Here is a 20,805-nt window from a genome sequence, read left to right as displayed (position 1 = left end):
ATCGAGACTGACAGAGGGGACATGTGGTTGAAAGTGAGCCACAGTGACTATGATACAATAATGATCAATATCCTAGACCAAGGTTGCTCAAACCAGTACTAGATGGACAACTTGGTTAGAAGAAAAATATTCTCTTGCACTCTTAATGTCAACTTCAATCTTAATTATCTTCATACATACAAAATTAAACTTAGTATTTATTGCCCTGATAAGACAAAGGTAAAACAAATTCATACATACAAAAATAACTACATACCCAATTAAGTCAAGATTAACAGCAAAAATACAGTGTAACAAACCATGGTTTCCTGCTAAAATGAGAGAGCACCAATGGAACTTTAGGTTCCTTTTTTAATTTAATCATTATAATGGGAGAAAAATGCATTTTCACTTAAATTCACCCTATAAAATAGTTATGTATGATCTTGTGGCTTTCTTTACTAGGTGAGGATAATCAGACTTACCAAATAAAATCACCCACAAGTGTTCCTTGAATGATAATTTTAAGAAAGTTGCTTCAAGATAAAGCTGTTATCACAACCATATCAAAATCTGCATTAAATGTGTAGCTATTCAATTATTGCTGGAATCAGGTTAAGAAAGTTCTTCAGTATGTAATTACTGATAAACTTACTGCTAGAGAACTGTTGAAAGGTGCTATATTAAGATATGCAATCTGTGAAATTTTTCTGACTGTAACTTGATTATATTATCACTATACTGTTGCTGTAACACAGGATAATCTGGATCCTTCAGGGATGGCATGCAGGGATGCTCCTATCACTGTGTATTATTTGAATCTCAAGTGAAAGCTTCATACACTTCAGACACTGAAGTACTTAACCCTTAAACACTTGGTTATATGGCAGGTGTCTGGATGACCCAAAATCTGTTTTTTTAAATGATTATCACTGATATTAAATCCCCTCAAATGTTAAATCTCACTGAAATATGAAAACTCCCAGAATATCCACAGACACATAGAGTTAGCTAACAGCAGCTAGAAAAACAATATTCTAGGAAAAGAGCAAATAATTAACTCTACTGTTCAATTTTAGAAAAAAAAAAGCTACTTGAAAATAAATTGAAAAAGTATTCTTAAAATAAATTACACATGACAAGTGTGGCAGTTGTTTAAAACCATCACTGGTAACCAGAAGTTTTGGTTTTGTTTTTTTTTTTTTTTTTTTAATACCTGCCCCCCAGCCCCACATTCTTCAAATAAGAAAACTGAGCCTTGATTTATGTGACTTGCCCAAGGACAACAACAGTCAGGAACTGGCAGCCTTGGTACTCAAAGGCTCACGCCATTCTATTAAATAAATATCTTTCCTAAATTGGCTCCACTACTCAACTCAAATGCTAAAATATATGAAATTAGACCTTAATTATCTGACATAATAGCCACAGATGCAAAATAGTCTTGACTATTTCATCTGAAAGCAGTAAGTCTTTACGGGCAATTCCTAAAATTCCCTCCAATGTTTCTCCAAAATGCTAAAGCAAGTAAGAGAGCTGGGTTAAACCTTACGTTACATTGACCCAATTTCTAACAATGAAGTAAAAGAAAAAACACCTTCAAGAGAAAACAGCAATTTAAAAATTATCAAGAAAACAACTGAGAATTTAAGACCTTTTAAAAGGGCTGCTCCAAACTTTGAGTCAGTAATTGCATAGCAAGATAGCACTATTACTCTGTACACATATATACATGCTTCTATCTAGAAATAGTATAAAATCTCCAAACTGTGCACAAAACTAAGATGTTAAATAAAGCGTCAGGTTATTTTTACACTCTCCATTCTTAGAGAAAAGGGGGAAGGGGGAAGGGAAGAATTAAATACATACCCACGGAAATATTAGAGAAAGTCCTCATATCAGTTCAAATTCAACCACATATCCAACTGACTGCATCAACTACATTGTTCAAATGATCTTAATTATGATAAGAGTTACTTTTTAAAAAAATTTTAATTGCATTCAACATTTCCTGCTTGCTATGCTCCTGAAGGCATGCATCAACTTTAAAGAGATTTTTGCTTTTTAATGAAAAATAAAGAAATCTTAAAGGGAAAAGTAAAAATGATTTTGGTACTTGAAAATTGGATCTTCTTTTGTTTGGAAAGAAATTCAATTACTATTAGCAATTACCAGATTAGAGACTACTAGAAATAGGGAACATCAGAATAAAATTATTTTAAGATGAACAAAGTGCCCAGTGCCACCATTTAGATAAGATCTTTAATAAATCAGTTGTATCCTAAGAGATGGACCAAACTGAGGAAGAATAAGAGTAAGATATCTCCAGTATGCCCTCCTAGGCTTATTGGACAGGGGTAGGAAGGGAGAACACCACAGCCTCCCAAATCCTTAACCACCACCACCAGAGGCTTTAATTCTGACCCCGCAAAAAAAAAAAAAAAAAAAAAAAAAAAAAAAAAAAAACCTTGATAGGATTTGTTTTTACCTAATGCAGTATTTCCACAAAATATGTGCTTGATGATATACGAGGCTCTGTAGTCAGATGCTACAAATGCAGGGATAATGAGATATCATTTAAACAACTATAACTGTTTAAACACTCAAAAACCTTATGTGGTAAGGACATAAGTCAAAGAGAAATAACTATGATACAAGGAAATAACATAAAAATAAGATGCTATCAGGGATAGGTACAGGAGGCCTGCATGTACCTTCATCCAAAGATGTTAAGGGTCACCACTGAGCAGAGCAGGGCTATCAACAGAGGCCTGGCCTCTGTTAACCTGCAAGAAATAACCTAGGGGTGAGAATAAAGAGTGATGATCAAAAGCCACTCAAAAGCAATTGAGGAATGAATGCTGCTGCTGTTGTTATGCATCTGCAGAGGCCTGGAGACAACACAGGCCAAGGATTAATCCAAGGGAGCCCAAAGCCTTCCAATGTACTGTTTGGAAATAAGGGCCATTTGATCCCAGTAGGAAGGGTCCTATTTAAACAAGCATGCACTTGGAAGCACTGGCTCCTACACTACTCCCTTCAAGCATACCTGAGCAAACCAACGTCTGGGTACCTGAACTAAGTGCTGTGTGCTTTCGCTGTACATCTGAGTATGACCCTAGGACATGATGATGCACACAGGTAACAGCATAACCACAGCAGCACAGAACCAACTCGGCATTCTCAGAGCCCCACAAGTCTTCAGGAACTACCCAGTGCTGGCTTTCACGAGGGCAATGGGCCCACCAAAGATGTATTATTAAGCTAGTAATAAATCAACCGCTGGTGTTTTGACACTTGCATATAAACTAAGTTTTGTTTCTGAGCATGATCAATGTGATTTCAGAAGATAAAATTCCCACTTATGAAATCATCTTATCTTGAATGAAACTGAATTTAAATAAATGTAATCTGAATGTTTGGGTTCTAGGAAATATGACTATTACACAATTTAGGCTCACATTAGACTCTCCTTTAAGTGACACCTGGAAAGAAAACCCATTTCTGCCAAACTGATATTCTGAGACTAAAATCAACAAAAACCCAAAACCCAGTTTCATCATGTAAGAAAGATAACACTGCAGCTCCTCTACTTTTTATTAAAATCAAATTGACTGGGGATCCCTGGGTGGCGCAGCGGTTTGGCGCCTGCCTTTGGCCCAGGGCGCGATCCTGGAGACCGGGGATCGAGTCCCACATCGGGCTCCCGGTGCATGGAGCCTGCTTCTCCCTCTGCCTGTGTCTCTGCCTCTCTCTCTCTCTGTGACTATCATAAATAAATATAAATTTAAAAAAAAAATCAAATTGACTAGGTTATTGACATGACTACATCTTTAAGTGAAGCTATCTAAATTTAAGAGATTAAATCTGGAGTTTAATGAAATGCACACAAAAAATATAATTTTTCAAACATATGTACACATAGCTGATGTTGAAAAAAAAAAGATTCCCCAAAAATGAATACAAGAAGCATTTCTGAATAAACCCATAATAATTTCACTTTGCTTGAATACAACCAAAACTGTTTTTCCAGAAAATCAAAAGAAATATTTTCGTCATCCTTGTGATAACAGCTGGAATTTAAGAGCAAGCCATCTAAATTTTTTTTAGTCTTCCTTCATTTATATGGAAATGAGATGTTTCCTAAAACATATCTGTCCCCAGTACCTACGTCAACACTGAAGCTCAAAGCCCACAAATTCCTCCAGCTGATTCCTGACTATAAGTGAAAACACTATGCCAACATCATCTAAAACCCATGTGCGTCATTCACCAAGAAGGACATTACCAAGCTGTCAATTTCAATTAACCTGCCTCGCTTTATAAATAGCCTAAACTTCCCTATCTAAATAGGCTGGTGCCCTTTTCTCGGAAGCAAAGGGAACAACATGACAAAGAAGCATGAAAAATAAATGAGCTTTCCCCTTTGTAAACAAGAGAAAGTTGACATTAAACCAATTCTAAGTCCAAATTCAAGAGCTATTAATAAAATAAAGCTCAAGAGAATCAAGAACTAGTTTAAACCAGAAAATAAATATTCGCTATCAGCTCTTTTAAAAATATCTGTGAGTCTCACTGCTATAGAAAGCTAATTCAGTGTACATATACAGGCAGAATTAAATACAGATATCATAATTATGATCCTTAGTATGGTCACCAAAGTAACACAGTTTAAAGGTCCCAAATGATTGATGCTCAGACAAAAAAAAAAAAAAAAAGTTGTTTTTGTTTTTGTTTATTTATTCATGAGAGACAGAGAGAGAGGCAGACATGTAGGCAGAAGGAGAAGCAGGTTCCCCACAGGGAGCCCAAAGAAGGGCTCAATCCCAGGACCTCGGGATCATGACCTGAGCCAAAGGACTCAGCCACTGAGCCACCCAAGTGCCCCTAGTTTTAAAAATTCAATTATATCATTCTACTCTAAATCTGAACTGTTTTATAATTTTTATAATTTATAGCATTACAATTCCTTATGGTAGTTCTAGATGTTTCTTCCTGTAAAATGGATTATAACCAACAAATCCTACATCACTTCCAATTACTTAATAGGCCACACTTTTCTAATTCACACTCCAATGAGTAAATGAAAGCAGAATCAGAAAACATCAATGGGATTTATCAAAAGGCAGATAATCAATCAGATTATCCATCCATCCATCTGTGTGTGTGTGTTCTATGTGTGCCATGAACAAGACCTGTCTACCTCTCAAGAGGAGGACTCTTGGCTCATTCTTACCCAGGGAGTGGGACTCGGGGTCACCTAGGCCCAGTCCTGCTCCTTCTGCAGGAGACAGGCTGTCTGTGATCCAGGAAGGTTGCACCTCCACCCTATCAGGAAGTGGAGTGTTGGGTGGGCCCTAGAGGCAGGGGAGGGGGGAGGGGGGCTCCAAACCCTCCCACATGTGCCCGAGGTTCCCAGTGAGTAGAGCTAAGCAGTCCTGGAGTCCGTGACCATCCATCGGTGTGAAGTGCTGCCCTGTGAGGAACAGCCATCGGGGGCGGAGGGGCTGGGCCGCCAGGGTCCACCCCGACCCCATGGATCTGCACTGTCTCCTTGGGGGCCTCATGTACGCTGTGTTTAGCTTGCATTTTGAGCAATAAAGCCTGGTCTTAGTTTGTAAAAAAAAAAAAAAAAAAATCCTGAAATTCATTCATTTCCTGAAATGAAACGATGTAGTTTTTATTACGTCAATTAAAGAAGCATTCATGGGGCTGTATGCCCAGCTTTGTTTTGGGGGCGAATTCAGAGGCAAGCCCCTTTCTGGGACAATGAGTATATAGCTTGTCCCTCCCACTGGTCTGCAAACTCTTTGAGGGGAGGGACCAGAACCTCTGTATATCCTCAGTGCTGGGCACAGTGCTTGGCCTGGAGTTGGTGCCCGATGAGGATGAAAGAATGGGGAGCCGCTCCTGCCTGCTGGGGGTCACTTTCCCTCTGGGGCTCAACAGCCTCCAAAAGAGTTAACAGGCTAGGCCAGTTTCCATGCATCCCTCTGCCCTCCAGGTTCCTGTGATCCCCTTCGAAGAACATTCCCTGCACGTACATGCCAACGTTCCTGTTATCCCGCCGCCGCGAGAGCGCCTCTCGGGGCCCCAGGCTCATGGCGCTGACCCCGCCAGGCCCCGGCCCCGAGGACCGAGCCTCGAGGCTGCGCAGTCCCGCCGCCTGGTTTCTACATTGATCTAAAACTAATACGCACATATGCAGAAGGGGAAGTTTTCACTGGAAATAAACTGGACACGTTTTAGTGTCAGATCTATTTTTATACAAAAGGTCAGGGGGAAAGCCAGAAAGTATCACGACGCATAATACGATGAAGCCTGTAGTTTGGTCCAAACCAGATGGCCAGCTAAAATAAGCCGTGATGCAGAGTATAACCCAGTGTTTCAGAATTAATGGAATCTATATTCTATATGCTACAACAGGATAACCGTATCTCCTCGAAGCCTCGGTCATCTATTTCTGGCCTTACTTTGCCATGAAAACTGCTTTTCTTTAGGTCAAGTCACCCAACCAACTCTTTTCAAGCTGTCTTTCATTCAATGCTGAACCCTGGCCAAAGGCCCTAGATCCTCTCTTCATTTGCCCCAAATTCCAAAGAATGGCAAGTCCTAGTAGTACCCCCTTATTGACTCATTGCTCCCCTCCGGATTTCGCCTTCCCTCGCACTGACATATGCTAGATTCTCATTATCTCTCAGATAGATGCAATCGTTCTCAAATGGTGGTCCTCAGACCAGCAGCAGTAGCAACATCTGGAAACCTATTAGAAGTAAAAATTCTTCGGCCCTAACTCAGACCTACTGAGCCAGAAACTCTGGGATAGGGCCCAGTAATCTGTACTTGGGCAAGCCTTCCAGGTGATTCTGATGCACACTCATATTTACGGACCCCTGGACTCCGCAATCCTAACTCCCCACCTCCATGTCCCTGCCTCTAGCCTCACGAATAGTTCCTCATGCTGTGGCCAGAGTTACCTTCTAAATTAGCAGTTGAATAATGTCATTCGCCACCTCTACAACAGTGTTCAAGATATATAAACTATATTTTAAACAGAAAAAACCAATAGACCTCAAATGTTAAACGATTTGTATTTTAATGGTATTCGAATTTGTACACACATAATATAGTTTTATAGACCTAGCACTAATTCCTTCTATTTATCAAGCCTATGTCCATATACCCTTTTTTTCCCCCTGAAGAGAACACAAAACCAATAGATCAAACAACATTAAATGGAAACCAGGTTTTTCTGAAACTTAATCACAGTGTCAGGCTTAATCACAGAAAGATGAAGTGTTAGTTAGGCCTGGTTCTAGTTGTGAAATCTTGAGGACATTATTTATTCTCTCCGTGCCTCAGTTTCTACATCTACAAAATGTGATAAGACAATTTTATAGGGTTGTGAGGGTTACATGATTTAATATATATAAAGTTCCCAGAACAGAGTTGGACATGTAGAAAGCACTCTGTTTGCTGCTATCATCAACATCATCGTTATACTAATGTAGCAAATACCTGTCTAGGAAAGCACGGTACTGACTGCTGATTCTCCTCTGACATTCACTCTCCCTTTCTTCTACATAATAGCACCCCAGAGATTTAGCTGAGCACATATGCACGCAGAAGACAGACTCCATTTCCCAGCCTCCCTTAGCTCTAGGTAGGTTTACATCTACCTTCTCCCTGGAGAATTAACCTCCAGGATGTTCCTGGTGGTGGAGAGATCTCAGGGCTTCTTAAAAAGACTTTCAGGGGTGCCTGCAGGGGGGCGGGGGGGGGGGTCTCAGTCAGTTAAACATCTGCCTTTGGCTTAGGTGATAATCCTAGGTTCCTGGGATAGAGCCCCACATCAGGCTTCCTCCTCAGGGGGGAGTCTGCTTCTCCCTCTCCCTCTCCCCCGCTCTCTCCTCATGCACGCTCCCTCACTCTCTCAAGTAAATACATAATATCTTTAAAAAAAAAAAAAAAGACTTTCAACCAATTCTCATGACTCTAGAGCACCATTCTCTTCATCCCTATTCCCAGAGGTACTTGGTATTGCCAATTCCTAAATCCTTGGGTAATTGCGTGATGTAAACTAGGCTGGTTCTTGACCACCCTGCTGCTCATTCCAGATTCTGTTCTGGCAAGCCTATCAAGCCCTTTACCTTCCAGCTTCCAGCATTGTGTTCATGTGTCTCCAATCCCACTATTCCCATCCTTGTGGATTCAGGCCTCTACAAAAGATCCCTTGAGGTTTTACTGGGCTTTTGGGAGGGAACAAAAGTAGAGCTTATGCTCGATTTTCTTTTTTCCAGAAGTCTTCAGTGCTATTTTCTATAGAAACTCCCAGTGCACCACTTAGTTCCTCTGTCATTTAAATTCTGGCCTAAAGCAAAGAAACAAAGTCACTAGGCACCTTCTTACATAGTTTTATATTGTTATTTCATTCGTACACTGTTATTTTACTTACCATGTAATTAGGCTTCGGTCCAGCAAGTGTACTGGGATTTCCTTAAAGGCAGAGACCACATCTTAAAAATTTTAGTACCTTCTAGAGTAGTAGTTCTCAAACTTGGCTGCACATTCGAATCAACTGGGGACCTTTTAAAACTCCAACACCCGGGCCACACCCCAGAGCAGTAACTCGGAATCTCTGGAGGGAGACCTAATTATCAGTCCTGCGACACAGAGGCAAGGCCGAGAAGCACTGCCATGAAGTGAGGGATACTGTTGCCGTCTGGAGACCTACTTCAAACACTTATCCCACACATGTACACAAACAACTGAAAGGCATCTGCCTTGCTGGAATGGGATCTCCCACAAGCTCTTAAAAGATCTCAGGGAAATAACCCGAGTAACCCCAGGACATAGTAAGGAAGTGCCTGAGTCCAAGACAGAAGTTTGGGTACACATTAACCACTTACTTCCTGTGCTCTCTGGTCAATGTGGCAATGGTAAGGGTCAAGGCCAGCCTTTCTCTGCTGAATGCACTTCAGCCCATCGCTGCCTTCATTATCCCTTTGTTACTTGTGAGCAGTTAGCCTGGCAAATCCCGATCACATGCTTGAATGGACCTAGAGCTATTTTGGGTGGCAACCTTCCAGTGCTGCAAAAACTATAAAACTGACCCAAACAAAGAAAACTGGTGGAGTTGCCAGGCAGCAGAGGCTCCAGAATATCCAGAATAGCAGAAGGTGAGGGGAAGCATTCTGGTTGGAGAATAGAGCCTGAGGGCTTGTCTTAGTCTTACATTTTCATAGCTGGCCCACTCTTTGTACTTAGATCTGACATATGCATGGGATGGTTTGGGGTAATTGTGAAGATTCAGGTCACCCCAAGTCCCCCTGAAGCCACGAATTAGTAAAGGCAGAAGCCACAGATCCACAGGTCAACTGCACCAGCAACAGGGGCCTCTTCATTGCCCTTTTTTGGCTGTTCTCCAGAGACATTGGACCAATAGACATTGGGTCACTGGTGGCTGCACACACAGTGATGGCAAGAAGAGCACAGGCAGGGTCAAACTGTGACAAACTGCTAAAACCTCCAAAAGGAGACCCAGACACCATGGGATCTAGAAGGGAGACAGTACATCAAATGCTAACAACCGGACCTAACTCTTTAGCTAAATGAGGGAGGAAAGGCTGTTGCTATTGAACAAAGGCTCTGCCAGAGACCACAAATAGACACCAATAATAGTAGAAGGGGACCTGAAAAAATTAACATGTCAGGAACTCCTGACATGTTCAGTCCATGACTTGCAGCGGGAAGAGTCTAACCTATAAATCTCAAAGAGAGAGCCATGCCTATTCTCAGATCCTGTAATTCCTTGGAACATGGTGAGGACTAGTAAACAAATGGGACATAGGATGGGAGTGACAGCAGTAGCACTCTATGGCTACAAGAAGATTTAACAGTGAAACACCATGCAGTCACTTGGCTGTCGTTCCCTTGGGAAATGGACATGGAGAGCTAAGGATCACCTAGCCTAAAAAAATTGGGAGCAAATTTTACCTAAATTTTACTTTGCTGGAATCTTTAAGTGAAATGGGAGCTAAGGCTGAGTAGTAAGTGGCCTTCTGTCCCACACCTGAGGAAAGACTAACATGAACTAGATAGGTGGACAAATAATAACGGAGAAAGGAGAATGCTTAATTGAGACTCTGGCTCAAATTCTGCTTACGAGGATCTGAGAGAAATCAGGAGAGGCTGGCTAGGTTAGAGGGATAGGACAGACTCTGGCTCCCCTCCTGGTTCACTGTTAGCAGAGTGTGGGATGAATGAAGTCATTTGAGAACAACAGTACAATCATTATAGCCACAGTAGCTAATCTCTCTCTCCCCTTCCCTCCCTCCCTCCTTTCCTTTTTAAATTTTTCTAGTAATCTCTATATCCAATGTGGGGCTTGAACCCACAACCTTGAGATCAAGAGTCACATGCTTCTCTGACTGAGCCAGCCAGGGACCTCTAACTTTTCTCTTTTTTATGTGAAGAAGCAAACACTGTGAACCAAGTTGTAAACTTAATTATTAAAAGTAGAATAATTAAAATAATTATTATAGAATATTACAAATAACATTAAAATATTACAGAACTAATATTACACATAACATTAAAATATTACAGAATATTACACATAACATTAAAATATTAATACAGAATTAATATTACACGTAACAGAATAATTAAAAACTAAATGCCAAACCGGTCCTTGGGCAGAAACTCTAGAATCTTTGAGAAAAGAAAAAGGTACCTTCTTCAGACAAATGACTGAGTTGCCCTATTGGACTTAGGAAACTGTTGAGAATGCTATGGAACTCGTCTCTTTAATATCCTACCAGTATTCAATTTAGATTTGAATTGACATAAAAGGGTTTATGCCCAGGGACCTGGGTGGCTCAGTCAGTTAAGTGTCTGCCTTTGTTTGGCTCAGGTCATGATCCCAGGGTCCTGCCCAGCAGGGAACCAGCTTCTCCCTCCCCTACTCCCCAGCTTGGGCTCTCTCTGTCAAATAAATAAATAAATATTTTTTAAAAAATAAAAGTTTGTGCCATTTAAATATTCCTTTCTTCCCTTTAAGCATTGACATGTTCCTGGGACACCTGGGTGGCTCAGCAGTTGAGTGTCTGCCTTTGACCCAGGGTCCCAGGATCGAGTCCCACATCAGGTTTCCTGCATGGAGCCGGCTTCTCCCTCTGCCTGTGTGTCTGCCTCTCTCCCTCTGTGTCTCTCATGAATAAATCAATCTTTTAAAATTTAAAAAAAACTTTTTTTTACATGTTCCTAAAGTGTTTAAGTTCCTAAAGTTTAAAAGTTTCCTTTTGAATCCTAAGGAGACTCTACTTCTTCCAGAACAAAATACTCAAATTTAGCATCTACAGAATCTTGATTAATTAAGAATGTAATACTGTGTTTGTGTTTCTGGCTTAGAAACTAGGGTCTTTGTTTCTGCTGGACTCCCAGCTGGCAGAGACCAAAGGAGGAAAACACGAGGGTTAAATCAGCAGCCTGCCCAGAAATTGAGAGTGGGAGAAATCCCTTATTACCAAAGATGCTTGAGTGTCCAGGAGCCAAAACTACAGAAAAAGAATCTTTTGGCTAATTTAAGGTTGGCTTAATGCCATCATTTCTGGCTGGTGGCCAGAGGACCCGGGCGGGGGAGACGGATGGCAGAGTGCCACCAGAGAAGGTCAAGCACTTCATTGCTAAAGCTGCCTTTGGGTGTAGCTGCTCACTGGGAAACTGAAAACTTTTTGTCCAACAAGCTTCCCAAGTGATTCCTTAGCACATGACATTTGCCAGCCTTTACCTAACTGATCCACTCTGCCAATCAAAGCAACCACAAAATTTCATCTATACTAAACGGGAACAGAAAACAAAGCATTTGCTCCAATCCTCTCTGACTTTACATAGAAGTCTTCGTTCAACAAATACCTGTCGAATGACATTAATGCTATCTTCCATGCAGCACTGTTTGTACTGGCTACTCCCAATTTGACTGGAAAATCATTTTTCCTGGTGAATTTAATTGTCATGTGAATTTCTAACTGCCATGAAGTCACTTAACAGTGGAATTCCAAGTTCGAGTTGAAGTAAAGATTGTATAGTTATGTAAATATGTGTACTTAGATGTAAACCTCTTGAGCCAGGTAAATGACCTCAGGTAAGTGACAATAACAGCTCAGTACCTGAGAGCAACGTCAAAATGAAGCTGCTACATCACTGCCATGATCACTGAACATGCTACTTCTGGGAAGGAAAAGCATTCTCAGTTGTAATTTAATGGGCTTTGTGATCGGTTTCCTTAAGATGAACAAAATAGGATGGGAGGATCCAGGGAGTCCCAGATACGCAGCAATCTAAACTATATATGAAATTTATTATACTGCTGATCCCCTTTTATCCCTGATAATTTCTGAGAACTAAAAAGCATTATAATTCAAAAATTATATTTAAATCAAATAAGCAATTCTGATTATAAGTAAAAAAAAATCATTGGCTTTGATATGTAAAAATTAGAAAATGAGCTGATCAAAGTAAAACAATTAAAAATATCTAATGCACCCAAATTCAAAAAATGCTAAATACTGAGGTGTGTTTTCTTCCCACTGTTAAAAGTACCACTTTGGAAGAAGATATTCATAAACCTTGGCATCTGATTTAGCAAGCCAACTTAGCAACATCATCTGTAATATTAAGGATATAAAATATAGGTCTTACTGGCTAGTGCAAGTATAAAATGAAAGAACTTTTTACCCCCTTTAAAGTGTTCTCAATATAGTTTTATTTTTCTAATTCTTAATTGTGATGTTTTAAAAAATATAGGACTCATGGTCTGGCAAAAATGACCTATAACCCCACTTTTCCTGGTCTACTTTAGTCCAACCCTATCTGCTAAGCCCGGCTGGTGCTCACACTTGATCATTTTAAAAGCCTGCCATTGTCAAATAAGGTTGAGAAAAACTGGCTTAAGGGCATTACACCCTGATGCTCAAAATGTCCAAGAGAACACCTGTTGGCAGTTCTAACATTTATTGTTTAATCAACTAAGGAAAAACAAACAGTCAAAGCAGCAGCTGCCACCCCAGAACAACTTAATACACTAATCAAAAACACATGTTCACAAAAGAATCAGAAGAAGAATTTTTAAGAACTTTTTAATAGGGGTTATTTATGACTACCAATGGCTTATTCCTACTCCATGAATAATCAAAGCCCTTAAGCTCTGTTCATTAAAATTCCTTATATATTCCTTATACATTTCATGCTTTATATGAGTTGCTCACGTATAACTAAGAAGGTAAAACAACGTAGTGGAAAAAGCTCAGAACTGGTTTTTAGGGATGTTGAGCTCAGGATCTGGCTCACCTACTTACCACTGAACAGCTCAGTAACATCTAATGTCTCAGAACATCAGTTTCTATATTATGTGGATGACTAGATCAGGGATTCTCAACCTTGGCGCTACTGGCATTTTGGGCCAGAGAATTCATGGTTTGGTGGAAAAGGCCAGCTCTGCGCACAGTGAGACGATTATCAGTATCCCTGACCTCTACCCATCACATGCCAGTGGCAAGCCCCAGCTGTGACAGTCAAAAATGTCCCTAGACTCCTGGGCCCAGGAGTGAAAAAAATCACCTCCAATTGAGGATCTATCTGGGCTAGATAGATCCTCAATTTCTCTCTCTCATATCCTACAAAAGACATTATATCTCATTTTCTTGAATGTTATTGAGACACTGATCAACATCCCAATTGTAAGGATACACACTTTGATTTTAGAGAAATTAAAATACAGTGACATCTATACCAATTCTAATTTTAGTAGATTCCAAAATCTTTTAAGAACAAAAATTTGCAAAAGAGCATCAAAGCAATATACAGGGGAAATGAATGTAAATGAAGTATATATCAATAATATTTTCATCCCATTTTCGAGGAACTTCACCGAGGTAAAAGAGATAACAAGAAGGGTACATTAAATATGTTCTTTATCTAGTTCTATCACATGTGTACTCTTAGAAAACAAAGGGCCTTATAATACGAGGAGCAACTGAAAACACCTGACTTTTAGGAAGAAAGACAAAGCTACTAACAATCCTTTTAAAATATTTTTTAATAAACACATTAGAAAAAAAAAAAAGTTTACATCATCTTAACACCTGTTTTTACTCCAAATTCACAGAAGGGTTAAACCCTTACAGCTTATATCTGGTATTCAATCTGCTGTGAAGTCATAAATGTATATACGTCATAGGGAAAAAAAAATCATGCATTTCATTTCCCTCAAGAATTGCCATTATTTTACCAAGATTTTTCTTTTCACTGAAATGGATTCCAACTGCCTCGAAGCCAAGCCCCCTTTCACTGAATGACATTCCTGACAACACATCCAGGAGTACAATGATCACCCAACAAGCCCCTTCTTTGCAGCAGGTATTTTTTTTTCTCTTGAAGAGGCTAATTTCATAATTCACATAAAAATGTAGCAGACTTGTCAAAAGATTTTGCCTTCATCCCCCAAATTTAAAATTTATACTGGAAAAGGGACTTCTTGAGAGAAAATTAAGGGTCTCAAGTGCCCACAATTCTGAAATGACAGAATTGTTATATTCATAAAACCTCTAAATATGAAGGAAATTGAAATGTAAAGCCAATGCACTCCTCTTTTTAAAAAGAGACAAGCAAAAAAACAGACGCAAGCTGGGGCACCTGGATGGCTCAGTGGTTGAGCGTCTGCCATTGGCTCAGGTTGTGATCTCGGGGTTCTGGGATCAAGGCCCACATCAGGCTCCCCACAGGAGCTTGCTTCTCCCTCTGCCTATGTCTCTGCCTCTCTCTCTCTGTGCTTCTCATGAATAAATAAAATCTTAAAAAAAAAAAAAAAAGACACAAACACAAAGAATACAGAAGGATGTGTCTGTGAGGAACATCTAGTCCTTTCCTTGACTGATGAGGCCATGGAGGCTGAATGAAAATCAAGTTCCAAATATCTGCACATTACAGAGGAGAACGTGTCTTCTCCACACGCCCACCCTTATTTTCCCTTCCTGAATCCCGGGTACTGAAGTGCCTGGTTATACAATTTCGATGATGTTTACATAAGAAAACAAACAGGCGGTTATATTCGTTTTCCCAAGCTGCTAAGACAGGCCACAGTTGTGGTGTACAGGAATGAATACAGTAATGGAAAAACATCAAATCCCATGAAAAGGCAGATGTTTGGGCCTGTAAACTAATTCAGCAAGTCCTCTGCTATTCCTTTTCTCACCTAAGTTTCTTCAGACAAGTGGACCAAAATACAGCCTTATGAACCACAGCCCAGCAACGTCCACATCAGTATAGAAGAGTGTAAAATAAAACATGTCATGGGCTGGAGCCCCTGGTCGGGCTACATGCTCGGCAAGGAGTCTGCAGGGGTTTCTCTCTCCCTCTGCCCCTCCTTGCACTCACTCTTTCTCTAATGAATGAATAAATCTTATAAACAAAAAAAAACAAAACATATACTAACCCTGACATATCGAAGCCTTATGTGACTAACACACAGACAATATAAAGAGGACAACAATGTGGACAGGTTTTGTAGGACCTGTGGAATCCATCTCATTATATAAATGAAAAGTTGGGTGGTATTCGACATAAAATTACACGTCTCCTAAAATAAAAATAAAAATAAAAAAAATCAATTACCATTTGAACTGCCCTCTCCTACCCAGGGCTTCCCGAGGATATACCTAGTTTCAACTGTTGCTCCGGAGCAAGGGATCCCTTGCTTAAAAAGGCTAAAGCTGATATTTGGTGTGCAATGTGTCAGTAAGGTTAGACTACTTTCAGTTTTCAAACCATCCTTATTATTTTGTTCCATCAAAGGACAAGGGAAGGAGAACAGTGCTTTAGGGGTGCTATACTCACTCATCTGGATTATCTGGAGTTCAAAAGAGCTCATTCTTTTTTTTTTTTTTTTAACAGCACGGTCCCTAATTATACAGTTCCTTCTTTTTAATATTAAGTAGTACTCAGCATCACGATATTAGGTCAGTGACCAGCAATTCTTCAAATTCTCCCTTCTGGTGGGATTTAAAATGCTTCCCACAGTTGCGGAGTATTGGTACCAAGCCGGCGAAGATAGTAGGACAGTCTCATTTCGAAGTGTAGGCTGCCACCTACTGACTGTGATCCGTTATCTCTCAACACTCCGCTCCTCCCCAGAAGGCTAATCCATTCCTTGCAAGATGCTCTTTACTAGGTCATTTAATGCCATATATTCAATGATATCGATATTATCTTTTAAAATACAAGTGCTTTTAACTTCAAAAAATACTAAGTGGGCATGTTTCTGTACAGCTAAACATCTCTGGCCTGCATTCAAAAAGGCAGAGAATTATTTTTAAAAGATACATGCTATTTTTTTAAATATGGAAAAAAGTTTTAATATTTCTCTTCACCATTTCCTTTATTCTATACTCCTGAAGACTGAACCTCACTCCTTCTCACTAGAGAAAGTTGATTTAATGTTCATATTGACCAATCTGGAATTATTCAAAACTTCAATCCATAGTCCTAAAGCACTTGTAAAAACAAAAATTCACAGCAGCTGACAATAAAACTAAAAACTAGTGGTTCATTAGCTCAGCCCCCTGTCTAGAGACCTAATCTGCAAGTGCCTCAATGAGTGGAAGACTTTTTCACCCTGTTTTAACCTTTAAGAAAAAAAAAAATCAGACCAACCAAACATCAATTAAAGGACAATAAGGAAATCCCCTTTCTGACGCAGGAGGCCACTTTCTTGGTGAGAGGGTGAAGGGTAAGTTCACTCAACAACATCCACTTATTAAGTACTGCCAGATACTGTATTAGGAGCTCGGGATGCACAGAGTACTTAAATATCTATTGCCTTGCAAAAGTTGTCTGGTATAGAGATCAGACAATCACAATGCAACCTGCCATATGTAAAAAAATGTAAAATCTGAACAGTGAAAACTAGTGCCTGGGTCTGCTTGGAAGGTCAGGAAGAGCTTTACAGAGGAACCTTCTGAAGGTAAAGTGGAGCTTACCAAGGAATCAGATGAGAGAGATCCATATAGTGTGTGTAAAGGAAGAGAGGGGAGGAGGAAAAAGCAGAGGCTTAGGGAAAACATCTAGCAATTCAATATTAGTAAAGAATAAAGTGAATGAGGTCAGGTAGGTAGGCAGAGGGCAGATCTCAGAGTCCCTTGTGTATCCCATCAAGGGTGACTTTTAGAATGATCACACTGGCAGCCAGGTAGGCAGTGGAGGTGAGGTGATTACTAAGAACAGTGGTGAAACTGCCCAAGCAAAGGTGATTATGGATCTGAATGCACACTGGAGAAGTGGGAATGGAAAGGAGAGGCCATTTTAGAGACAAACTGTAAAGATGAATGTGCTGGGATGGTGCTGGTGAAGCATGAGAAAGGAGCCCCAGTTTCTGGCTCAGGTAACCAGACGGATAGTGGCCTATTCACGGAGATAGAAAATGCGGTGGGAGCTGTGGATGTGCTGGGTGGAGAGAATGCACTCAGCTGAGTTTGTAAATGCTGAGTGTGAAGTGACTGGAGCATGGAGATGAAGATGTGCTATGATAGAAGCTCAAGTCAGAGGTCTAAACTGGATCTAGAAATTCAGAAGTCCCTCCAGTGTGAGCAGCAGAGGACAGGGATGGAATGTCCCCAACAGAATGGGCACAGGCTGAAGAGCCCACGGATGAGAATTCGGGCAGGCAGCCAACAGGAGACTCGCCAGCTTAAACAAGCAGTGGGCATGCTACCACCCTGGTGCAGGCGAGACAGGAGAGCCAGGGCAGTGCGCTGCTCGGCAGCACAGCCACGCCACATGTGGACGAGGCTAAGTAACGTGAGCCCCACTTGACCTCTGGTTTCCAGTTCCACATGTGAGGAGCTGAAACCTCTGGTTTCCAGTTCTACACTGTCCTAATAGCAAGTAAAAGCTGAACAGACTGAAAAATCAACAACTCTTCTTGGACCCATACGAGAGGAGAGGACACAGAGCCAACTGCTGTCCTTGAGACTGAAGAGACAGACAGGAATACAGGGAATCTTGACTTTACCAGAACAGAGACTGGAGAGTAAAAAGCCATTGTCAGCACCGGTACCAGGCTAGGAGAACTTGAACTGTGATTGAGAAATTGCTGGAGGCTCCATGTGAATAAGTCTGAGTTACAAATGCCAGGGAAATGAGTCATAAGAAGGCCTCCCCAGTTTTGTGAGGCTTACCTCCAGGTCGACCAGGTTCCTATGATAAACAAGGAAGAAAAATCTCCTCTTGCTTCCAGCTGGAGAAGCGGACAAGGAACCACTTTGAAATACGCCAGAGCATGCCCTTCTTTAAAAAGCCTAATGTCAGGTGAAACTAGTTAACCAGAGCCTCATCTGCTGGGTACTTATTGTCCAAGTGTAATTGGCCTGGGGGAAGGAGGATGCCCAACTCCAGGCAGCTCCAGCCATCCTGTCCCACTTGAGAGAGAAGTAAAAACACCTGGGTAGTTCACAGTCCAGAGGCATCGGCTCAATAAAGGACTGAGACCTAATCACAAGACTACAGAATGCTTCCCTTCCCCACACACTTCGCCAACACATTCCTAAAGGCCTATTCACAGCAGTTCCTTTTACCCAGTGTATCATGTCCAGCTAGCAAGAAAAAATTACAAGGCATACCAAAAGGCAAAATCACAATTTGAAGAGACAGAGCAATTAGAACCAGACAGGCAGGGACTAGAATTATCTAGGCCAGGGATTTAAAACAACTCTGACAAATATATGCTAAGGGTTTCAAAGGATAGAGTAGACAATATGCAAGAACGGGTGGGCAAGGTAAGCAGAGCTGAAAATCCTAAGAAAAAAATAAAAGTATGATTCTGTGTTTAACATCAGTTACTATTGCAAATATACTCAGAGATATTCAAATATGGTCTGGAAGTGTGTATACCAAGAGGGGTACCATGGTTTTCTCTAGATTATCTCTGGAAGTATGGACAATTTTATATTTCTCCTCTATGCTTTTCTATATTTTCTAAATTTTCTTCAATGCATATGCATTGCTTTGAAATCAAATGCATAAAGACTTTGAAATTTATTTTAAAGAGCTAAAGTTTGTAGGCATCTGAATTAGCTGGATTGGAACTAACTGAGCTAGTGTGAGCTAGGTGAGATTGCCCCAACTATCTCAAACTCTAAACAGCTATTAGAAATCAACAGGAGAAAGCAGAGGGACAGGACTCAGAAAATGAACCTGCTATAAAGAGAAGAGAACTTCCTGGTAAGCGAGATGGAACATGCCAGGGGGTCTCAGATTCAAATATGAGATAATCTCAGAGAAGAGTGGGACAAGGAACAATTAGAAGAGAAAAAAAAAATCGGAAAGATCCCCCGCTTGAGTGCACCCATGAGCTTTAGAGAGCAGTGGCAAAGGTAAACAGAAAGGCAGATGTCAGTTCCTCCCCTAAACTTAAGTGCTTTCTTTGCTGACTTTCAGTTTAGTTAAGACTGAGAGACGAAACAAAAAGTCAATCACCTCAAAGTCACCCCTCACAGTAAGGAGTTGAAATATAGTTGAAGGAGGATGTCAGGATGGGCCAGCATGCACTCTGGGGTCTGAGTCACATGAGGTAAGAGAAACAGGCAAAAATCAATCACATGCCAAGCAGAAGACAGACATCAGAGGACGTAAAACATGTAAAAGAATAATGGGATGGTAATTTTTTCTTTTGGGGGCGGGGAGGATGGTAGATTTTGTATGTCCACTCGGCTAGGTGATAGCACCCGGTTGTTTGATCAAATACCAGTATAGATGTTGCTCTGAAAATATTCTTTAGATGTGATTAACATTTAAGTCAGTAGACTTTCAGTAAAGCAGATGACCCTTCATAATATGGAGGGCCTTCACCCAATCATTTGAAGGCCTTAGGAAAAAAGACAGGTTCCCAAACAAGAAATTCAGCCTGAAGACTGCAACACAGAAATCCTGCCTGAGTTTCCAGCTTACTGGCTTGCCCTATGGATTTCAGACTTGTCAGCCCCCTCATTGTGTGAGCCAATGCCTTAAAAATAAATCTTTCTTTCTCAATATAGATATAGGTATAGACATACACACATATATAGAGATACATATAACTACAAATAGATATAGATGCTTATATAACACACATACGTATGCACACACATACATAGATACAGGTATGTATTTCCTAACGCTTCTAATTCTCTGGAGAACCCCAATTAACCCAGGTAATAAAAGACGAAATCTCTTAACAGAAAGCAATAAGGTAGAATCTTGAACTAGAGGCACTGGAATCAAAATTGGCTAAGGTAGGCAGTACTAAGAGATCAAAGCTTCCTGGATTTGAATGACATGAAAAACCATACATTTGATGAAGATTATTTTGGCATCTAAAATATGTGTGATCTGAACCAGATCAGAGGGATGCTGCAAAAAGAATACATCTGGAGGAATGTAGGCCAAAGGATTCTGTGGATGGCTGTGGATACGGAAAACAAAACCAAAATGAGAAACCAACAACTATCTATACAATAAGAAAATGGCAGATAACGTAACAGGCATATTTTTATCTTCAGGACATTTAAAGAAAAAATATACAGAAATGCTCTTCATATAAAGTTAGCATCTTTATGTTAACTTACCATATTTGTCTCGCAAGCCAACAGTACATCTAAAGACTCCGCCAAAGGCGACATCTTCACCAAATATTACTGAAAAACAATGTTTAAAGAACAGATTTTATTTAATAATCCCTAAGTGATACTGACAATGAAAATTAATTTCAATGTTTACATTTTAAATCAGAAAACA

At 40.3% G+C, this 20,805-nt stretch overlaps 1 protein-coding gene across 2 annotated transcripts in view; it reads right to left on the bottom strand.

Moving 5' to 3' along the window:
- BCKDHB (branched chain keto acid dehydrogenase E1 subunit beta) overlaps window positions 1-20,805 on the bottom strand; it is a 214,369-nt gene that overhangs the window by 177,110 nt on the left and 16,454 nt on the right. For both annotated transcript variants that reach the window (XM_055330823.1, XM_055330824.1), the window contains exon 3: window positions 20,637-20,705. In XM_055330823.1, the coding sequence (XP_055186798.1) occupies window positions 20,637-20,705 (69 nt within the window). The remainder of the gene's footprint in view (window positions 1-20,636; window positions 20,706-20,805) is intronic.

This window comes from Nyctereutes procyonoides, unplaced genomic scaffold (assembly GCF_905146905.1).
Source record: "Nyctereutes procyonoides isolate TBG_1078 unplaced genomic scaffold, NYPRO_anot_genome, whole genome shotgun sequence".
NCBI lineage: Eukaryota > Metazoa > Chordata > Mammalia > Carnivora > Canidae > Nyctereutes > Nyctereutes procyonoides.
Note: the sequence above shows the minus strand (reverse complement) of the source record. Positions and strands in the feature narration are given on the sequence as shown.